Source organism: Peromyscus leucopus, chromosome 17, assembly GCF_004664715.2.
Source record: "Peromyscus leucopus breed LL Stock chromosome 17, UCI_PerLeu_2.1, whole genome shotgun sequence".
Classification (NCBI taxonomy): Eukaryota; Metazoa; Chordata; class Mammalia; order Rodentia; family Cricetidae; genus Peromyscus; species Peromyscus leucopus.
In genome coordinates, this window is record NC_051077.1 from 30,998,464 (window position 1) to 31,021,284 (window position 22,821).

General features: G+C 44.4%; 1 protein-coding gene across 1 annotated transcript; it reads left to right on the top strand.

The window, feature by feature from the left end:
* The first annotated feature begins 1,811 nt into the window (after positions 1-1,811).
* LOC114701149 (NHP2-like protein 1) lies at positions 1,812-2,186 on the top strand. Its single transcript, XM_037211572.1, has one exon. It carries the CDS (start codon positions 1,812-1,814, stop codon positions 2,184-2,186), a length of 375 nt encoding a protein of 124 aa, XP_037067467.1.
* The last annotated feature ends 20,635 nt before the right edge of the window (positions 2,187-22,821 follow it).

Genomic DNA, 22,821 nt, shown 5'->3' on the forward strand with positions numbered 1-22,821 from the left:
TACACAAATCCCACAGCTGGAAGCTAGCAACAGTACTTGTCTGCCATGTTTAGTTGATCGCTGGCCAGTTGAAAATAGCAGCGGGATGCGGTCACGTAAAAGTATCAAAAACTTGTGCTGTGCTTAATAACAGAAGTTAAAGTGCGTTCCAGTTAGAAATAGGTTCTGATCAGAAAAGTGACTTACATAGACTTTAAAAGCCAACAGCAGAGAGTGCAGAGACAGGGGGATTCGAGCTTTGATTCTGTTGCTCAACGGTGCCTCGAGAATTTTCTTAGCTGTTCTCTCATGCCTAGTCCAGGTCACAAGGTGGCTAGTGCCATTTTGGCCAGTTTAAAAATTCAAGACACAAGGCAGTGGCACCAGTCATGTTTCTTTCCAATATAAGCATGGCTCGACAGACATTTCATTGTTCAGAACTACATCACATGGCCATTAGCTGCATGGAGCGTCAACCTGTAGGCTACACCTTCATGGGCAAAAGAGGGGGTTGAGTTTAGTGTCGGATATTTGACTTGTCTCTAAACCTCACAGAAACCGTGAAGAGCAGGCATCTCTGATAGAGCTGCCAAAGTGAAGAACAGAGAGTCTCCAAAAGTTAAACACATTTGAGAATAGCATTGTAATAAGAATATGTGTGAGCCGGGCGGTAGTGGCGAACGCCTTTAATCCCAGCACTCGGGAGGCAGAGTCAGGCGGATTTCTGTGAGTTTGAGGCCAGCCTGGGCTACCAAGTGAGTTCCAGGAAAGGCGCAAAGCTACACAGAGAAACCCTGTCTCGAAAAACCAAAAAAAAAAAAAGAAAAAGAATATGTGTAATATAGTAAGTATATCAAAGAGGCTACGGCAAAGAGGAGGTTCTTAAAGGCAAAATGGGAAAGATTACCTAAGTTGTTTTGAAACGTTTTTGATATGAGGATCAATAATTAGGGCTCGGTCAGACCAAGGTTAGCTAGGCAGTTGTTGGACAGATGCTCTGTAGAAGGCTCTTCAGTGTAAGGTCTCAAAGATCATCGTGTGATGTTGTAGTTCCGACAAAGTCTTTTACAATTGTTTTGGATGTCAGAAATATCTGCATGAACTCACCGTCTTTATTTATTATTTTTTGGTTAGGGATGGGCACAAATGACTTCATATTCATTTTGTTTCCACAGTTCTAGTACTTTATTTATGTGATCCATATTCCCTACAGTAACCCTGAAATATAGGTACTTGATAGCCTTGAGTAACAAGTAAAGAAAGTGAGAATCAGTAATAAAGACTACTGAGGAAAGATATATCCCCGGTAGATAAGAAGGCCAGGCTCCAATTCAGATCAGGTTGAAGCCAAACTCTCCTTCCCTCCAATTATGACACATGAAAGAAGAATCTTATTACTATATTTGGTCAATTAAAAAAAATGAAACACAACACACATAAAGGAAAACATGTGTGTGAATATAGCGTCACAAATTTTCCAGCTTAATTGGATTAAGAAACAAAACATTACAGCATCCCAGGTCCCCCTCCATATTCCCTCCAGCCTATTTGCTCCTCACAACCTCTAACACCATAGTCCAGTCGTATAGTACTCAGTCTACTGGCTTGACTGTCCCTAGGATCCAGATGGAAGTGTATCTTAAGACTGGCGTAGAAGTTCAATTATAAACTGAGTTACAAACCAAGTCCAGATCAAAGTAGGATCAAGGGCAACTTAAGACTTAAAATTAGACTTCTGCTTCCTCCTGCTCATGAAGTGATTTCCGCTCGGCTTTTCAGCCTGTCTGAGGTGGGCTGTTCTCGGATCGCAGCAAAGCTGGCACACTGCAGCCATGACAGAGGTTGATGTAAATCCGAAGGCCTATCCCCTCGCAGATGCCCACCCCACCAAGAAGCTGCTGGACCTCGTTCAGCAGTCATGTAACGACAAGCAGCTTCGGAAAGGAGCCAGTGAAGCCAACAGGGTCATCTCTGAGTTCATTGTGATGGCAGCAGACGCTGAGCCCTTGGAGATCATCCTGCACCTCCCACTGCTGTGTGAAGACAAGAATGTCCCCTATGTATTTGTGCGCTCCAAGCAGGCCCTAGGACGGGCCTGTGGGGTCTCCAGACCTGTCATCACCTGTTCTGTTACCATCAAAGGAGGCTCCCAGCTCAAGCAGCAGATCCAGTCCACCCAGCAGTCTATTGAAAGGCTCCTGGTGTAGGTCTGTGGCCTCCGCCCTTTCCTGTCTGCTCCCACCCTATTTGTGTATCATATTGTCTGTTAGCATGTGGTATTTTCAGCCAGTTTCTATTATAAATATTGTACTACAAAAAAATAAATAAAAAGACTTAAAATTATGGCTTGATATTCTAAGTCCCTTCTCACTGGCTAAGATCTCGGATCATGGCCTTTGTGAGTCTCTTACTCATTTAAGGATCCAAAATATCGTCTTTCTATAAAAAAGCACATAGGCACAAAATGACAAAATCTTGCTTGTCCTTCAGGGAGCTCACAAACTCTCTAGGATTCATCCATGTGTTTCCCAGGGACTTCAGGACACCCTAGTACAAGACTCTGTCCTACAGACTTGGAGTGGAGCTAAGAATACAGATAGAAGTCATACAGTCCTAACCAAAGAAGCATAAACTATGTTAGTCATTTCTTTTTCTTCTTCTTAGAAACAGTTTTGAAGAAGAAGAAGAAGAAGAAAATAAAACATGGGCATGTATACAAAAGTAACCAGTAGTGTGCATTATATCTCTGTTATGGTTTAAAAATCTAAAAATGTCCCCTGAAACCTCTTGTATGAAAGGCTGGTTTGCCAGATGAAGGGGTTTTGAGAGGCCATTGGATCGTGAGGGTTCTAGCTGACTCCATTGATGTGTCTGTTGATGAACTCTTAACTGAATGGACTGTTGGTGGTGGAGTCTGGTGAAAGGGAGTAGGCCATTGGAGGTGTGCCTTGGAAGGGTGTGTCATGTCCCCAGACCCTTTCTCTCTATAACTCCACCTCCCTGCTTCAGTGAAGTGAGCAGTTGTCTGCCTGGATGCCCTTTGCTATGATGTTCTAACTCACCCTGGTCCCGGACACGTGGACTGAAATAGTGAATGAAAACAAACCCTGTTGTTTTGGCATTCTCGGGTGTTCTGATGCAGGGATGGAAAACTGAGAGAATCCCTTTCTGAGATCCTGTCTCCTTAGTAACATGACCAGATCCACAGTCACTCATCACAGAGAGCAGCCGCTATTTTCCTGTTTGTCCACCCAGAAGTCTGTTCTGACATCGAGTCTGACCTAGTTATTTTATTGAAGTTTCTATTTCCACCAAGTCATGCCAGAGTTGATTTCCCAAAATTCAGATTATATCACTGATCTGCTTATAAACATTTGCTGGTTCCTCAACACCAACGTTATAAAGTGCAAACTCCACAATTTGGCAATGTTCTCCATCACCAGAATCTCTGAAATTAGTCCTCAAATGTTGAAACACAAAATAAAAGGAAGAACTTAAGCCATAAGACCCCATGATCCCAAACTACTCGGTAATTTCCTGTCATCTCTCCCATTGAGATAACTCTCACATCCCTTTCTTTCAAGTCTCACTGGCCTCCCTTCCCCCCAGCTGGTGACCTAAACCCACTCACTTCAGTCCGATGCAGGGCACCATGGTTCATGGAACCTTCTGGAAGCACTCGAGGTCATTTCCCTCCCCCTCACAAGCACCTCCAATAAAAGCCATTCAAACTCCATCTCTAAAGAGCTGTGGCAGAGAATCAAGAGGTCAGAATAGGGATGAAATGGTGACAGGCACATTACTCTCTACTAGGGATGGAACCATATCTGTGGCATGAAAGTATAGACCCAAAATGAAATGGATTTAAAGCTAGCCAATGTGACAAACATAATGCAGAAAAGTAACAATACTTGAAAATAAGCATGTATCTTAGGCTCTTTAATTGTGTTTTGACTATATGGCGATCATTTTTGTAGTATGCCACAAGTATGTAGAAGGATGACTCAGCCTTACCTCTAGCAAGATGGATTAGTATTATTGATACCAACTTATTGATTATTGATAGTTGCTTTTCTTTTGGCTTTACATTATCTTGTGGGTGCTTTTAGGGAACTGTGAAACTCAAGAGAGCATCTCTTAACTCTCCATAAGATTGAGGGCTCTCTTTGCAGTGATTTGTAGTTGGAGTTTTCTCCAGGCCCACTTGGGCCCCTGCAGTTCCGCAGCCCACTTATAAAATAACCACTCAGAAGATCATATTAATTAAAATTTCTTGTTCATTAGCTCAGGCTAACTATTGACTAGTTCTTACATCTTAAATTAACCCATTTCTATTAAATCTATAAGTTGCCACGTGGCTTGTGGTTTACCAGTGCCTTTACATTTCACTTCCTTTGTCTGGCTGGCGACTCCTGACTCAGCCTTCCTGTTCCCAGAATTCTCTTCTCTGCTAGTCCTGTCTGGCAACTGGCCAATCAGCCTTTTATTTATCAATCAATCAGAGCAACACATTCACAGCATCCCCAGCAGTGATTAACCATAAATATTTGAAGCTGAGTTGGGGGGGGGGCATTCAGCTTGTCTTCAGTGTTCTCAGTGTGCTTAGTTTCCTCTTAAATTTGTTAAAGTCACTGTTTTATGACAAATCATTAAAGGCCCAGGATTTTTTTTCCAATATGTTTTAATATTTCCTCCTCCTCATTAGTGGGATTGTGGACTAAGCCAAAGACTTGCTGGTTATTTTTATTTAAAATGTATAAATTTGTCTGAAGGAGTTTGTGATTTTTGTATAACTTCACTATATTAGTGTGGTGTGTATCTCATGTATATGTGAGGAGTGTATGTGTGTATGTGTATTTGCAGGTGTACTGGTGTGGATGCATGGGCAAGTGTGTACATGTGCATACGAAATCAAGAGGTCAATACCAGCTGTCTTTCTGGCTGCCCAACAGGTCTTGGAGATCTTCCTTCCGAGCGCTGGGATTATAGGCATGAGATGTCACACTAGATTTTTCCTGTGGATACCAAGGATCAAATCCAGGCCCTGTGCTTGTGAAGCAAGTATTTTACTGACTGAGACACATTTTTAGTCTTTGAGAATTCTTTTCCTGTACTATATACTGTCTGGGAACAATTGAAAGTATTTGTGTTGTACACTTCACTCATAATTATTCATACTGCACCGTTAACTATATGCCTGGCAAGAGAAAATTTCTCCGTTGGTTAGGCACTTCCTTCTGCTCATAAAAATCATCACTTGGAAGTATTTTTGAACTTACAGGAAAATTATAAACATGGTATAGCACATGCACATACACCCTTTGCCAAAAATTAACAATTTAAAATAACTTAGCTTAATTTATTTTTGTCATGTTTGGTGTGTGGTGTGTGCAGGCTTGTATCTTTTTCTGTATCATTTGAGAATATACTGTGTGTACCACTTTATCTAAACATTAGCTAGCCTTTTCTAAGAAAGGAGATATAACATAGCGTGCCCGCTGAATCCAGGAAATTTAATAAGAACACAATGTTATCTAATCTAGAGTCTATAGTCCCATTCGCCAACTGTACCAGTTACATCTTCCATAGCAACTTCTCCCCATTTGCTCTGTATTAGTTGTTTTGGGGCCCCTGTGATCCTTCTGCCTAATAGAAACAAATGAAGAGGAAAAAAATATTCATTCTGGCTCACAGTGTCAGGGATATTCAGTTCATTCTGGTAGGGGTGATATGTCAGGGCCGCTCAGTCCTTGGTGGCAGATGTGTGCGACAGAGTGTTTCACAGCACAGTGGACCAGGTGTCAGAGGGGACGAAGATGAGCAGAACCTTCCAATTCCCACCCCTAAGTCTGCTTCCTCCAGTTAGGCCCAATGTGCTTATAATTCTACAGGCTCCTAAATTACACCTCCGGCAGAGAAGCAGGGACTCAGAACTTGAGCCTCTGTGTGTGTGTGTGTGTGTGTGTGTGTGTGTGTGTGTGTGTGTGTGTGTGTGTGTGTATGTGTGTGTGTGTGTTGTGGGGGAAGGTGTTGCATTTCAGATTCAAACCACACCAGTAGCCAGTGCAGAGTCAAGTGCTGTGGGATGTTCTGTATGTCGTTGGGAGCACGTTTTTTGGTTCCTCGTGGCTTTACCCAGCAGGTCCACATAGAGGATGATTAGGACCATGGGCGTGAGTTCAGGTGTCTGAGATGGTCTGCACTTGGCTGTGCTGGGGGATGGTCTGTATGTCAAGTTGCTCTGATTGGTCAATAAATAAAACACCGATTGGCCCGTGACTAGGCAGGAAGTATAGGCAGGACTAACAGAGAGGAGAAAGAAAAGAACAGGAAGGCAGAAGGAGTCACTGCTAGCCGCCCGCCAGGACAAGCAGTATGTGAAGATGCCGGTAAGCCACGAGCCGCGTGGCAGGGTATAGATTTGTGGGAATGGATTAATTTAAGATATAAGAACAGTTAGCAAAAAGCCTGCCACGGCCATACAGTTTGTAAGCAATATAAGTCCCTGTGTTTATTTGGTTGGGTCTGAGCTGCTGTGGGACTGGTGGGTGACAAAGATTTGTCCTGACTGTGGGCAAGGCAGGAAAACTCTAGCTACAGTCAAGGGCTCCTGTAATCCAGAGACATCGTTTGGCTTCATATTTTCTTTTACGATGCTTTTTTTTGTAGTATACTGTCCAGTTACTTTTCCAGGATGACCTTCAGTATTGGTTGATGTGACATTTCCTTATGAATATTCAGGTCACAGATTTGGGCCGGAATGCTATAGAAGCAATGCTGTGCCATGAGCTCAGAACAACATTCATGGCTTCTGGGGAGCCTCATTTAAGAATGTGTTTCAACTAGCAAGCAAGCAGAAAGAGAAAGCGCACCTGTGAATTAGTGGAGGGTTTGTGGACATCCTGGTAAGAACCTTTGTCCTACATAAGCACAAAATGTTGCCCTGGCTACTACTGATGTCACCTTTGATCTCCTGGTGAAAGTGGCCTAGGAAGTTCCTTCACATACCTTACTTTTAACTCACATTTTAAAATTTTAGTTACATTTTAATAAGAGGAAGAGTTTCCCTCCTCCCCCTCCTTTCTTCTCTTCCCCCTTCTATTTTCCTGTGTATACTTAACATGGTTGTTTCGTATGTAGATGTAGTCATATGATATCCCATTAAGTTACAGTCCATTTCTGTCATTATGGTCTAATTGACTCAACGTCCATCAGTAGGGTCCATTTCATTCAGCCCCTGCGTCCTTCTGACATGCCTTCATTTTTTTTTTTTTTGAGTCTACATTTTGTTCTTAACCAACAAAATAATGCAGAAGTCCAAAGATCTTCTTGTACCTGCCCTCCTGCGGTCTCAGAGCTGTCCATGTTTCTAAGAGACATGAGTTCTTCTCGTGCGAAGGGAGATGTAGAGGCCAAGATCGAGGTGCTATGCGTACTTCCTGCTGCTGGAGTAGCATCCTTCCTGGACCCTGCAGCAATCAGAGCTGGTTTACGTGAGCCTGCTGCATGAATTTGACCTCACAGAGGCCTTCCTTGCCCCTCTCACATTCTGAGTTTGTTCTGTCTTCCTCTACGCACTACTCTTACCTTTAGGCTGATTTACCTGCTGTCTGATAATGCATTATTACAGTTGTGGGATTTTTATTCTTCTACAGTACTGAAATATAAGCCTACTAGATAGAATTCAAATTTTATTTTTAGTATCTTTGTCATTTTTAGGCTAGAAAATCATTTTTTAAAAACCTGATTTTCTTCCTTGGGGGATACACCTTCCTCCATCATTTAAAGAGACATAGGCTCATTTTGACTCTTTCCAGAAAAAAAAAAAAATTTAGGTTTCTCCACATTTAATTCTTTTGAGCAGGTTTATTAGAATATGGTTCACACACCATACTACATAATTCACCCATTTAAAATGCGAAATATAATACCTATTAACATACTCAAAGAGTCCTGACCTGGCCCACTCTCAACCATCCTTTTAAAAGTTTGCTTGTTTCTTTTTATTTGTTCATGTGTGCGCGAGTGGACACACACGTGCACACAGGTCAGAGGTCAGATTCTAACATTCGAGAGTCTGTTCTTCCAACCACTGGGGCCCAAGAGTCAAACTCAGGTAATCAGGTTTGGCATCAAGTGCCTTTACCTGCTGAGCCAGCTTGCGGCCTCTACCACAATTAATTTTTAATCATTCTTTACTCCAAAGTGAACAATCCATTCCTTAGCCATCAGTCTTCAATCCCCCATCTCCTAAGGCCTAGACAACCCTCATGTCTCTCTGTCTCTAGATTTGTCTATTTTGACCTTTCATCCAAATTTAATCATTAAATACTCCTTGTGCCTGGTCTTTTATTTATTTTTAGCATGTCTTCAAGTTTCAGGGATGTGGAAGTGTGAATACTACTAGTTTCTTTTCATTCATGAATAAGATTCTGTTGTATGGGTATGCCACATTTTGTTTATTCAGTCACCATTATGACATTTGGGTTCCCCACCCTACCCCCCTCCAACATTTTGGCTATAATGGATAATGCTGCCATGAACACTTATGTACAGATTTTGGCAAAGAACAGCTATGGAATTGCTGGACTGAATGGTATTCTGTGTGTAAAGGCAAGAACCACCAGGCTATTTTCCAGAAAAAAGCTGCCAGTTTACCGTCTTCACCAGCAAGGTGACAGTTCCAGTTTTTCCACACCATCCAAACACGGTCATCGGTGTCTTTAATAAGAACCACCCCAGTGACATTCATTTGTGTCGGTGATTTGCGTTTCTCTTAAGGCTAATGATTAAAGCATCTCTTCATATGCCAGATGGCCGTTTGTCTATCTTGCTTTATAGAATTACCTCTTTGTAGCTGTCTATTCCTATTTTTAAAACTTACAACAGTTTTGGTCACGTCTTAGTCACTTTTTTTTTTATTACTGTGATGAAACAACATGACCAAGAGCAACTTCTAGAAGGAAGGGTTTGGGGCCATCTTACAGTTCTGGAGGAACAAGAGTCCATCACCATCATGGAAGGGAGGGGTGGCAGTAACCAGGAGTGGTGTCTGGGGCAGCACCTGACACCTCACATCTCAAACCACAAACAGGAAGCAGAGAGCACAAACTTGAAATGGAGTGTCTTTCAGCCTTTGAAGCTCACCCCCAGTGGACCTACTTCCTCCACAACTCCGAAGTCTCCCAAACTTCATATGTTCAGATGCCTGAAAATATGAGGGGGACATCTTAGTCAAACCACCACAGGCCATCCTGGGTCCATTGAATCTGCATACGAATTTTAGGATCAGCTTGTTACTTCCGGCTGGGCTTTTGGCAGCAAGTGAGCCAAATCTGTACATCCTTCTGGGGAATGATTGCCATAACATTAATTCTTCTGGTCCATGAACATGGGACACCCCTCCATTTGTTGGATTTTTCTTCAATCTCTCTCCAAAATGGCCCATAGTCTTTGGGTGTCTGCCAATCTATTCCCAAGTGTTTTGACTTTTTATTATTATTATTATTATAAATGAAATTGAACTCTTTAATTCTTGGCTTATGCATTTCCATTGTATAGACATACAGCTGATTTTTAAAAACGTATTGTTCTTCTATCTGCAAACTTACTGAACTTCTTTCATGAGTTTATGGGCAGCACAAATCAGATTTGGTGAGTTATTTAAAGACAATAACGAAAACAAAACAAAACCCTTAAGACCTGTTGAACAAGAGGTCTGGTACTGAAAACTCAGCCAGCTACCCAGGACTAGTGAAGTCTCGGGTCCTGGAGGAGAAGCTATAAACATTTTATGAAGCCAGTACAATCCCTAAGTGCAGTCTAAAGATGTGTGCTTATACCCGCATATAAGTGCAGTCCTGACCGGAGCCACTGTGGAAGATTGGGCAGGAAGATTGCAAGAGCCAGAGGGACAGGGACTTTGCCAGGAACTTGAAAGAGAGCAAGGAGAGGTATAACAGAATATTTGGAGGGGAGAAAGGAAGGGGAAACATGATTTAATTATATTACAATCTCAAATACAAGAAATAATTTTTTTTTTTTTTTTTTTGGTTTTTTGAGACAGGGTTTCTCTTGTGTAGCTTTGCGCCTTTCCTGGAACTCACTTGGTAGCCCAGGCTGGCCTCGAACTCACAGAGATCCGCCTGGCTCTGCCTCCCGAGTGCTGGGATTAAAGGCGTGCGCCACCACCGCCCGGCAAGAAATAATTTTTAAAGGTTACAAAAGCAAAAAAAAAAAGAGGACAATCATAAAAGCAAAACACTCATATGCATAAAATAAGGAAATAATGAATTAAACATTTTTTAAAATGGCGAGAAAACCCGCCCTTTTACTTTACAACTTGGAGTTTTTCCCCTTACTTGTAAAATAAGAATAGATTTGCTCGTTGCTTTGTCAAGCCCAACAGCATCTTGACAGATGGTAAAGTTCTGTGAGGGATTTCGATGGTTTGTTGATGTTATCATACTACAAGGATTGAACCCGGGGCTTTGCACATGCTGGCAAGTTCTTCTCTACTAAGCTACACTCCTTGGCCCCAGTGCTGTGTGTTTGAAAAGAAAAACCATGTTATTATTTAATGAACCATTACAGTTTATTTGTATTTGGGGGGTGGGTGGTTTTTTTACCTTCCTCTGTTCTGATAGGTTTTACTAAGTAGCTCAAATAGCCTTGATACTGTGATCCACCTGAGTGCTAGGATTATAGGTGTGTACCACCACCCCTGGCTCCACCTGCACTTTAAAAATTTGCCCACAAGAGTGTCTCCCTTCCCAATTCTCCTCTTAAAGTTATGGCGTCAACACTCCACCTTTGAGAGTTAGACCACCTCTCTTTAGATTTAAGTATGCTTGTGATCACAGTGACTCCCAACGCTGAGTCACAAGTTCTGGTGTGTCTTTAGCTCGGGACTCCTGAAACACCTTGCTGTGAGGAAGCACAGACTGTAGATAAGCCACATAAGGACAGATGGCTGCTCCCCACTTCCAGCCGTGTACGGAGGCTACCCCGAAAGTGGGCCACGCTGAGGGAAACCAAGACAAGCTGTAGATCTGTAAGCGAAACGAAGAACTGTTGTTACGAACCTTCAGTTTGTTACACAGCTGAAGCTGGCAGATACATGTCCCTCTTTCCAGCTAAACCTCTCTCCGCTCAGCCCAAACTGAACGTCTCCTGTTCGTGAACAAGCTTTACAGTTCTCCACACCTGCATCTTTTCTTGCACTGTTTCTTCCACCAGAATGTCCTCTTGCATTGAATCTTACCTGTCCTTAAAGGTCTCCCTCACTTCTGTGATACTCTCCTACTTGTCTTAACTAGTTTTGGTACTTTCCTCCTCTAAAGTACTGGAGAACTTTGTTCCTATCACTTAGGATACCCATCACCAAGGCTGAGGTTCAATATATTTATCCACTGGCAACGGCCAGATACTGAGAAGAGAAGTCTCCTGAATGATCAGTGGCACCCTCTGCCCTGCAACAAAGCTGAGCTCGCACATTCTCAGCAACCCTGCTAAACAAGAAGCACCTTTGAGCCAAGGATACATCAGATATTTTAGTGTCCACTTCTCTGCTGGAAATCCTGGGGTTTTTCTGGACAAAAACTCAATGGTTTTATGAATAGTTTATTGGGAAGCGAAGACAGGAAGATCATGAGTTCAAGGCTAGCCTGGCTTACATAGTAAGTTTGAAGCCAGTGTGAGCTACACAGTAAAACCGTATGTCAAACAAATAAACAACAGAAAAGACTAAGTCTGGAGACTCAGAATGCTGTTCAGGAAATTTAAAAAAAGGAATGAGTTTAAACTTTCAAAACTACAGCAACTGACAAAGGTTTCCTGAGGTGGGATCACTAAGACACAAGACTTTATCTGATAGCTCCTAGGTTGTCTAGCTGGATCTTAAGTTTGTCTGCAAAAGAACCAGAGAAGACTGGAAGGAAAAGCTTCTGGAGTCCACCTCTCTACGTCTGGAGAGAGAGGTGGGGGGCGGGGGAGAGGGAGGGAGAGGGGGGAGGGGAGGTGTTGTAGCCCAGCTCTCATTGTATAGCCCAAACTGAACTTTAGCTTGCTATGTAGTCCAGACAGGCCTTAAACTCACAGCAATCCTCTTGCCTCTACCTCCCAAGTGCTGGGATGATACCCTGAGGATATCTTTGCATTTTAATTGACAGCATTTGCATGTATTTATGGGGTACCACATGATGTTTCAATACACGTATCTATTGTATAAAGTTCAAGTAGTGTTAGACAGTTCTCTCTTCAAACATTTATCATTTCTTGGTGGTGAAATATTTAAAATCCTTCTTCTGGCTATTTTGTAATAAATGCTATCCACGTGTGACCACCCCACTGTGTTATAGAAAGAAGACATCGCCTTTCCATTTTGCTTGGTTCTGCAGGAGATAGGGATCGGACCCAGGGCATAATGTCCACAGGGTGAACACTCTACCACTAAGCCACACCTGTAACCCAGGGCACCTTCTTTAAAGCTCTCTCAGTAATGCTGATGCAGCAATCCGTCTAGGGGCCACACTTTCCGAGACACTGGGGAGGTCACTGCTCTATCAACATCTCATGTGTTCCTTCGGGCTGTGGACACCTGTCCTCTGAACTGGCCGTGGTTTCTGGACTGCTGCGGAGTTGTCAGAGTAGCCTGGCCACGAGGAAAGGAAAATAGAAAGAGCCACAGGTGCGGGGCTGGGGGTAAGGGAGAAATCCCTGCTGTTCCAATGCATGGGTGGTGGCAAAAGATGATGAAACGCTTCTTAAGACCGACAAGGGGGTGTGTAGCCGGCTGCGGCAGCTTCTGTCCGGGGGTGTGTATTCTTAGATGGGGTGATGTGTATTGCCTCACCCTCAAGTTGTCAGTGGTGTGACTCACTCTTTGCTTGGGAGCCTCCACCCTCGCCTCCCTGATTCCTACCGCTCTACCATCTCATGGTGGCAGCCTCAGGGCTGCACTGAGTTCCTAACACAAGACCGTCTACTCATTTATCTTCTTCTCATCCCCCCACCCCCCCAGCGGAGAATCAACCCGGTTCTAAAACCCTCAACTGTTGAGAAATAACCCACAAGAATCATACGAGCGTTGCCCCCCACACCCCCCCCCAACACCTTCTGGAATCTGTCCAGAGTGAGTGAGTGAGTCTGGGAGCCGGGTCTCTGAGGGTTGAGCTGCCAGTCCCGGTCTACCGCCTGGCTTCCCATCCCTTAGATGTGTTGCAGACTTCGGACCTCTGGAGTTCCCTCGAAGAAACACTAAGGGATGCCTCGGAGCTGAAGCATGGTCAGTGGCTCCCTTATCTTCCAAGCAGAAAAGTGAAGGAGCTGGAGAAAACCGGCAGAGCGTTGCTGACTCACCACTTCACGTTGCTAAGCCACCAGCTGGGATTTACTCATCATCTGCGGAACAGACTCTTGTAAAAATGTAAAGCCTTTCTGAAATAGTCGTCATCTTCTTCCATCTCTGTGCATTTTAAAAGTTTTGTAAGTCTCTGCCAAGAGCATAGTGGATACAGCAGACCTTTGCTGAGTCACTGAGACCCCATTAGACTGAAAACATTGGGTCACTGTATAGCCCCGACTGGCCTGGAACTTGCCATAGAGACCAGGCTGGCCTCAAACTCACAGATCTGCCTGTCTCTGCCTTCCTAGTGCAGCCGGATTAAATGTGTGGGCCACCATGCCTGGCAGCATTCAGTATTGTATAAAAATATGAGGGCCAGAAGATGGGCGGGTCTCTGTCATTGTCAATGACTCTCTGACCTAGTTTGGTTTCAGCTGTTGTGATAAACACCATGATCAAACCAACGTAGGGAGGAAAGAGTTTATTTGGCTGATAGGTTATACTCTATCACTGAGGGAAGTCAAGGTCAGAACACAAGGCAGGAGCTTCATCGGAAACCACGAAGGGCGCTGCTTCCAGGCTTACTCAGCTAGCTTTCTTATACTACCCAGTACCACCTGCCCAGGGATGATACTGCCCACAGTGAACTGTGGGTCATCCCCAGTTCAATCATTAATCAAGAAAATGCCCCAGAAACAGGCCAATCCTGTGGAGGCAATTCCTCCACTGAGGGTCCCTCTTTCCAGGTAACTTTATTTTGTATAAGTGAACAAAAATGAACTAGAACATCATCCTTACAGAAAAACACCAGAATTCTTGTCATTTAATAACTTAATCCTTGCTTTGTGGTGCTGGGATGTAGCTCAGTGATAGAGGGCTTGCCTGGCATGTTCAAGGCCCTGGGTTTGAACCCTAGTATTGTGGTAGGAGAAGTTTATGTTATATAAAGCATCACTATATGAGGTCATTTCACTCCCTACACAGCACTGCAAGACAATTACTATTTTAAGAACGGAGGCTCTGAGAGAATTGGTGCTATGCTTTGAATACGCCCACCAAGACACATGTTGAAACTGACTCCATCGTGAGTGACTGGGAGTTGATGCCAGGTGGGACTGGTAAGATGTAATTAGATCACAGAGGCTCTGTCCTTGTGAAGGATGGATCCATCGGTGGAGTCTTGGGTCTGTGGATTGAATTGTCCATGGGTTACCTCAAGAACAGGTCTGTCAGAGAAGCCAACTTGGACTCTGGTTCTTGCCATATGACGCCTGGTGTCTCTCTGCAAAGCTCCCACCTTCAAGAAGGCCCCCGCCAAAATCAGTCAGCTCTGACCTTCCACCCTCCAGAACCACAGGCAGAATAAACTTTTTTTTTTTTGGTAAATTGCCTGCTCTGTGACAGTCAGTTATAGCAATAGAAACAGACATTCATTGATTCATGTAAAATTATGGAACTATAAAGTATTAGATCAAGGCTGGAAGCCAATTCCAAGGTGTCTTCCACTGGGGTATGTGGTGCTTGCTCTACGCATGTGTGAAGGAAGACCATGCAACTTGTCTATGAGACAACCTGAGTGTGGACTTGGGAAAGGGTCCTCAGAAAACACTGAGGTGCTCTTCAAGAGAGAGCTCCAACCCCTCCGGACTAACAGGGGGCCGTCGCTTCGTATCAGATCGTCCATACATAGCAGTCTGATGGAATCCCAGCTTTCTCCAGCTACTTAACAAAAGTGTCAGCTTGGACTCCTCAGAAACTCCAGATGGCCACATTCTGTCTCAGCCTGAGCTGCTGAGGTCCCAAAAGGGCATCCAGGCAGCCTGGGGAGTTGGGAACAGAAGGAGTGTTCAGACATTCCCGCGGATCTGCAGGGAAATAAGGGAAGCAAAAGGCCGAAAGGCCAGGTAGACTTCCAGGAGCATGCTATTCTGCCCTCTGACTTCGAAGATGGCAGACTGCTAGGCAGGGAGAGCAAGGCCTGCAAAGTGACAGACAGTGATGTAGGCATGTGTGTGAGCAGCCTGTTGGCACCGTCAAAGCAGCAGCTGGTCTCTAACAGGGGTTCCTCTGGCCTCCCCAAAGCATGGCTCACTGTGGGGAAAAAAACAACAAAAACTTTTTTGTCTGGCCTTCTGGGTCCACTTCAGCCTCCCCAAACTGATGTCTCAAGGCTCATTTTTGCTGTTGGTTGATGTGTGTGTGTGTGTGTGTGTGTGTGTGTGTGTGTGTGTGTGTGTGTTTGTGTCTACACACACATGCATATACTTGTGCACACAACCGTGTGTGCAGATGTGGAGTCCAGTAGTCTGGTGTCTTCTTCTATGACTTTTTAACCTTATTTTTTGAGACAGAGTCTTTCACTGAGCCCGGAGCTTGCTGAATGGCTAGGCCAGTTGCCAGCAAGCTCCTAGGATCCAGCTGTCTCTGCCTCTCCAGCACTGGGGTGTAGATGTACCTTCCATTGCTCCCGTCTGGGTGCTGGGGATACAACTTCAGCTCCTAGTGCCTGTGTAACAAGCTCTTTATCCCCGGAGTCATCTCCCCAGTGTCCTTCTGGCTGGTTTTTGTTGACCTTTGAACTGTACATTATTGATGAAATTATGAAGGCCACTCCACGTAGTTTAAAGGGAGGTTTATTTTGTGGGGTAACTCACAAGTGAAGGGATAGGTAACAGGGTCTGGGAAAGGTGTAGCGCAGTCTGGCGGTGTTCTCTGGAGAACTCTGCTCAGTCTACCTCCAGCGACAAGGATCCAGCAACCAAGAGAGCCAGCGCCTCAGGATCTCGGGTCTTCAGGGTCCTCTCTTAGTCTCGTCTTGTAGGCGTGACAGTTACGAAGCCTCAATGGGGGTTGGAACTTCCAGGTCAAAGCTGGAATGGCTACCCACTACGGTACATTATGAAGAGGAGATAGTCTGCGGGGTGACACTCCGATCAAACACAGAAATATGCCTGCCGATTCCTCCTGATAGGAAGACATCAGAGAAGGCATTAGTCTGGCTATGCGTCACTAGAAGAAAGAGACAGTGCCGGAATCACAACCCCACACTTTCCTCACTTGAGTCACGGTTTGAGCCTACCATTTCTGTGTTTGGCCATCCACCAAACACGTGCTGAGCCTTACTACACCCAGACAGGGTGACTCTGAGAAATGTTAGCAAATGGGTTCACCGCCAAATGTCAGGGACACACGACAAAAGGAGCGGTCCAGAAAGACTGCGTCGCTGAAACAGCTTCTTATGGAAAGTCAGTTCATGTTCCACATTGCTAACGGACACATTTGAGCAGTAATGATCCCAGGTGCAGCCTGTGCACCTGGGATCCCCTGGTAGGTCACTAACTAGTCAGCCTGTGCACCTGGGATCCCCTGGTAGGTCACTAACTAGTTCGAGTGTGGCTCGGGGCAGCTGGATAACGATCTGTGGAATAATGGCTCAGGTACATGCCCATTGCCATGACCAGTTCTTCAGGGAGCCTGAACTCTTGACTTTGATCTGGGCTGTGATCCTTGGAGTTCTACTTCACGGTCTGACAGCATCCTGGACAGCTTCAGGCTTCCGGTGTTGGAAGCAGAAAGCCACTTAAAATGTCTTCTGGATCTGCGCTCTGTCAGAGCCACATGTAGCAGTGAGCACTCGGCACGTAGCTAATCTAAACTGAGATATGTATAATACCCACAAAGAATTTCGAAAGTAGTGTGAGCAAAAAGAATACGAAGTATCCCAGCAGTAACTTTTATGCAGATTAAATGGTGAAATAATACTAGTTTGGGACATATTAGGTGAATAAAGTATATGATTAAGTCACACACACACACACACACACACACACACACACACTGTCGCCCTCGTATCTTTCTAACGTCGTAAAGTGGCTAATAAAAGGATTGCAGTTTCTGGAGGCTGGGGAGATGGCTGTCAACAGTGTGCTGGCCACACAAGCGTGAGGACCTGCGTCTGATCCCCAGAACACATGTGAAGACAGTCGAGCACGGTAACACGTGATCCTAATCCTGATGAGGAGGAAGCAGCAACAGGAAGACGCCCGGAGCTTACACAGCAGCCAGCCTTGAGGACTTGGCAAATTCCAGGTGCGTCCCGGGCCAGTGAGGGGCCCTGGCTGAAAAAGAGTGGAAGATGCCTCAGAAATGATGCCTAAGGTTTTCTCTGACTTTCTGTCTCTGTCTCTGTCTCTCTCATAGGCATATATGTGCACCTGCATATATACCAAAGTAAATACTAATTGTATAATACAGCTTACAAACGTAGAGTCGATTCCATTGTTCTGGTGTCTAGACGTCAAGCTCCATGAGACAGCGAGTGTCCGGTTTTGCTGACCTAGCCCCTGGAGCCTGGCATGGTCTCCAAGGCTAAAGAGCAAGCACTCCATGAACCTCTGGTGGCTGAGTGAATGCTTGAGTGCAGAAACGGACAAGAGGTACTGGTTTCTCTTGAGAACTAGTTCTGCTCCCTAGTTATATGAACCTGAAGTCTCAGAGGGAGGCAGAAGATTTGGAACATCCTACTCATCACATCGGAGACTCCAGCCCTGACCTCCCCAGCCCACACTGTCCACGTGCCTGTCCACTTCAGTGTGCAGAAGGAACCTTAACATCTCCAAATCAGAATTTCTTATCTCCCCCCACCGCCACCATAAGATGGCAATTGCCCAGGTTTTTGCCATCTCACCTTTTCAGGCAATAATAATAATAATAATAATGCTTTTTAATCCCCTTTTTTTACTTCCCATGATTACTGCAAACCATCCAACCAAGAAGTAGTTCTATCAACTCTGTTACAAAATATATTCTAAATGTCTAAAGTGTTTTTTCCACGGTCACTGATCCCACTCCTGTACCTGACCTATTGTTCCTGCTGGCCCAGGTATTGCCAACATCACCATCAGAAATTCTGTGAGCTGTTATTAACCTAATGAAGAAAAGCAGGATGCCTGGTGGTGCCGGTTACTCTAAGAGGATAGGATGATTTTTATCTGAGTCTCGCAAATGCCTCAGTGCAGAGCACAAAGATTGTGAGATGAAATTGGCTGGAGAGATGACTCAGTGGTTAAGAGCACTGGTTGCTCTTCCAAAAGACCCAGGTTCAATTCCCAGCACCCACAGCACGGCTCATCACTGTCGACAGGCTCCAATTCCAGGGAATCCAATACCTTCTTCTAGCTTCCATGAACAGCAGACATGTACACGGTGTACAGACATACATGCAGGAAAAAAAAAAAAACAAAACGAAAAACCACAGAAAATAATGAAATAGAAATTTAAAAGCCATGAGAAGGAAAACAGTGGAACATTCCTCTCAGCATACCTCAAAATACACAGCTGCCTCCAGGCAGGTCTTCATTAGGTGGTCTGGACAGCAATCCACTTTGTATGCAGCTCTCCACAGATGTGGGGGCCAAGAGATGCTCCCCTTCGCTCCTGGGTGAGTGGAAATATCTAAGTGCTCCTTCTGCTGTGGATATCGCTCTGTATAAATAAAACACCGATTGGCCAGTAGCCAGGCAGGACAAGGAGAGAAGAGAATTCTGGGAAGTGGAAGACTGAGTCAGAGAGACGCTGCCAGCTGCCGCCATGACAAGTGAGATGTAAGGTACTGGTAAGCCACGAGCCACATAGTGGGAATATCTGTGACAACCATGGCCTCACTCTACCCAGCGCTCCTTCAGCTGGGTTTCTCTTGAGACTTCACCTAGGGTGTTCCCCAGTTCAGACATAAAGCAGAGCCCTTGCCTCTTACTTAAAACCTGCAAAACATGAAAGTCAGCCTTTGCCTGCAGGATCACAGAAAAAAATAGAATCAAAATCGCTTATGGAACTAAATTGCGTGCGCGCGCGCGCGCACACACACACACACACCACTGATTTGGATACATGATGAGCTTGTATTGCTGTAAAGCTTCTGAGAACAGGGACTTGCCTTATTAGAAATGGAGGGGGACACCCAGAGCCTGAGCCTTTCCCCATGAGACCTAGGCCAGCTTCTGTGCACAGTGGGAAAGCAGATGCCTCCTCCAGCGTTCATCTTGCAATTAGGTTTGTAAACCTACAACATCAAGTGCTCTCTCTTTCTGCTCTTAAATTTTACCGTCTCCTAAAGTAGCCTTCTCTCTCTCCTAAGTCCCCGATGTCATCTCTGACCACAGTGTCTTTCTGGTCACTCATACCCATCACCAGCTTTTATACAGTCCTTCAAATGCTTCATAGACTGATAGGCATCAAGGCAGCAGGCTCACACCACTGTGCCTCCAGGTGGCCATGACTTTCCAGAATGTTATCCTCTCTTGACACCTTTCCTTGTCTTACACTTTCCTTTGAAGTCGTTGTTGTGTGATATTTTGATTGTGTTCTGACAAACAAAGCTTTCTTGGAGTCAGAGAACAGAGCTGGCCACTAGCTGACCAAAATTAACTGTAGAGGTTTGGAGAGCTGTAGACAGATGGGATTCAGGAGGTGGTAGGTGGGGCTGAGAGAGGATCTCGGCCATTTTGGAGGAAGGAAGAGAAGAGGTAGGAGGTGGTTGGTGGCTGCTCCCCTGCTTCTCTGATCTTTCAGGCTCTTACCCAGATATTGGACTCCGGATATTTTATTGATAGAGAATAATTAGTAAATGCTCCAAGTCATGCTCCAAAACAGCCAAAGTGGTTTCCTAATGACTTACCCATGCACTGTTTTAAACCCCAGTTATCCAACACTGTTGAATGTGTCAGGCCATAGAAGTGATGCCGAGGATGATGATAAAACACACGAGCAACTCTCTAAGTCTGTGGGAACACTCTGCTGCTCTACCATCTGAAAAACCTTTGCTCTTTTTACCTCCTTGGCTTTGGGGCGTCTTCACTTATTTCTATCTGAACTTTGCCCATCACAAAAGGGAGCGTTTAAGACCTCCCTAATCAATATTCCTGCAGATTCATTGCATTGATTCCCTACACACCATTCATTTGGGCCTTATCCTCCACTATTTTATTTTTAAAATGTAGTTATCTTTTTGGAGAAATATTATCCTCAGAATTAGATACAAGCATAAAAATACCTTGAGGGGTGTTCTTGCTCAGGATCTAGTTGATAGGACTGTAATTCTTGATCAATTGATTAACCAGTAAAGAAATTGGTTACTGAACCGGGGCTGTAGTCCAGTTAGTAGAATGCTTGCTTAGCATGCATGAAGCCTTGGGTGCAATCTTCAGCCACCAGTGTGGTGGTAAATGCCTGTAATCCTAGCACTTGGGAGGTGGAATCAAGAGAATCAGAAGTTCAAGGCCATCCTCAGCTATACGGCAAGCTCAAGGCCAGCATGGTCTATATAAGACACAGTCTTGGAAAAAAAAAAAAGTAAACGAGAAATTTTTCTGTTTAAAAGATTGGTTCTGTTGGTAAAAATCATATAGGAGGAAACTAAATGGTTATTGGTGTCATACCAAATCACCCAATTGAATTCCTATATTTGATCTTTAAATCTTTAATGAGAAGATGCCCCCACCCCCAGACTTTGGACACACTCCACAACCTTATTTATGTCAATAATATTAATACTATCACACAGAGTAAGGATCTGGACATTGCTAAGAGTGTACAGAAGATATGGATTGTGTCCAATGCTAGCACTTATTCACCAACACTCATATTGGCATGACTTGATAAATACCAGTCTTTCTTCTCTGTTCATGCAATGAAGCTCTCCATGGGATCCGTCACTGTCAGGGCCCCATAAATACCACTATTTTGCATATGCAAAATAATTGGCATGTTCCTCTAGTGACGAAGTCAGGTGCATTTAAATTGATAGTAACATCCTTCTGCAATGTGCCCCTGTCTGACTGCCGAACACGTACGTATTTTCAATAGTAACAGTTAGCAATACACTTCAGAATGGTGTGTAAAGTCACTATGAAGTAATACGGTAAGATAAAACAAAACAAAACAAAATGTCATTTTGAAGTTAGACAAGCCAACAGAAAAATAAGAGTCCTGAGAGAAGGCACAAGAACCAGAGACCTACTCATTCCCACATTCAGGAGTCCCGTAGAAGTACTAAACTAAAAACTATAGTATGCATGCAGAGGACCTGGTACATACATGTGTAGTCCCTATGCATGCTGCTCCAGGCTAAGGAGATGATTTGTTTTGTTTTGTTTGTTTGAGACAGGGCTTCTCTGTGTAGCTTCGGAGCCTGTCTTGGATCTCACTCTGTAGACCAGGCTGGCCTCGAACTCACAGAGATCCACCTGCCTCTGCCTCCCTGGTGCTGGGATCAAAGATACGCACCACCACTGCCCGGCCCAGGGGAGAAGATATTTAATATCTATTTTGTTTATGTATTTATGTGATGCTGGGGATCAAGTTCAGGGCTTTATACAAGCCGAGTGAGTACACTCCTGGGCTCTGAAGCAGGGATTTGATATTTTACTTTTTGTTATCAGATATTGTGCTGAATATGACATTGAATAAACAGCAAGTGCCTGATTTTTTTTTTCAATGATTAAGACATTTTCCAACACTTTTGTGGTTGATTTTCTCACCTAACTTCACCATTGCACTCGGACTTACTCAAAAGCAGTGAACTGTCCTTTCAGTACCGGTTCAGCTGTGCTTAGACAGGCTCACTGTCTAGTGGGTGGGGGAAAATCAATGGATGTGATGGATAAATGGAAGGGATATCTAGGGAGGGAGGGACAAATAGGTGCATGATCGACCTAGAGTGTCAGCGATTTCTTTTGGCCTTTGGTATTAGAAATCGCCTGCTGGAACTAGCGTTTGATTGGAATCTTAATGGCTAAGGAAGATACAGATGCAGGGAATGATACGAGCAAACCTAGAGCAAACATCCTGAGCAAAAAGCTTAATGGACCAGAAGAGTTGAATGAAAGGCGGCAAGATATGGAGCAATAGGAATACCACTGATGGCTGGAAATGTGTTTGACATTCTCCTGTAGTTAATAAAAGGATGCCTAGCTCCTTGGAGATGTGGCCAGCTCACGACTATGTTTCTAGAAACTTACATCGTGCCTGCAACGCTAAAGTAATGGAGGAGCAGCCCACATAGAGGGCTAGCCCTCGGCTACGCCTTCTCTCACCCTCTCCTCAGCTACTCTATCCCACTCCCTGGATAATCTTGGTGTTTGCTCAAGACGACTCAGCCTGGGTGTTTGCTCTTCCATTTACCAAAACCCTCTTAGGCTCTGCTTCACCGACCTTCCCTCTCTGCCTGAAACATGTCAACCAGAAACCTTGGCACATCTCTCAGCTTAAGAAAACTTCTGTTTACCTTCAGAAAATTCGATCCTTTCTTTAATCTAAATCTCTTAAATCTCGGCTCAAAAATCTCTCTCTCTTCCCTGAGAAGCTATCCCTGCTGGCTGGTGTGGAATGTCACTCCCATTCTGTCACCATTAGTCCCTCTAAGCCTCTTTACTGTTCTGCCCGCCCCACCCTCTAGTGTTGGGCAAGAAATCTAAGACCTCACAGTACTAGGCAAGCAT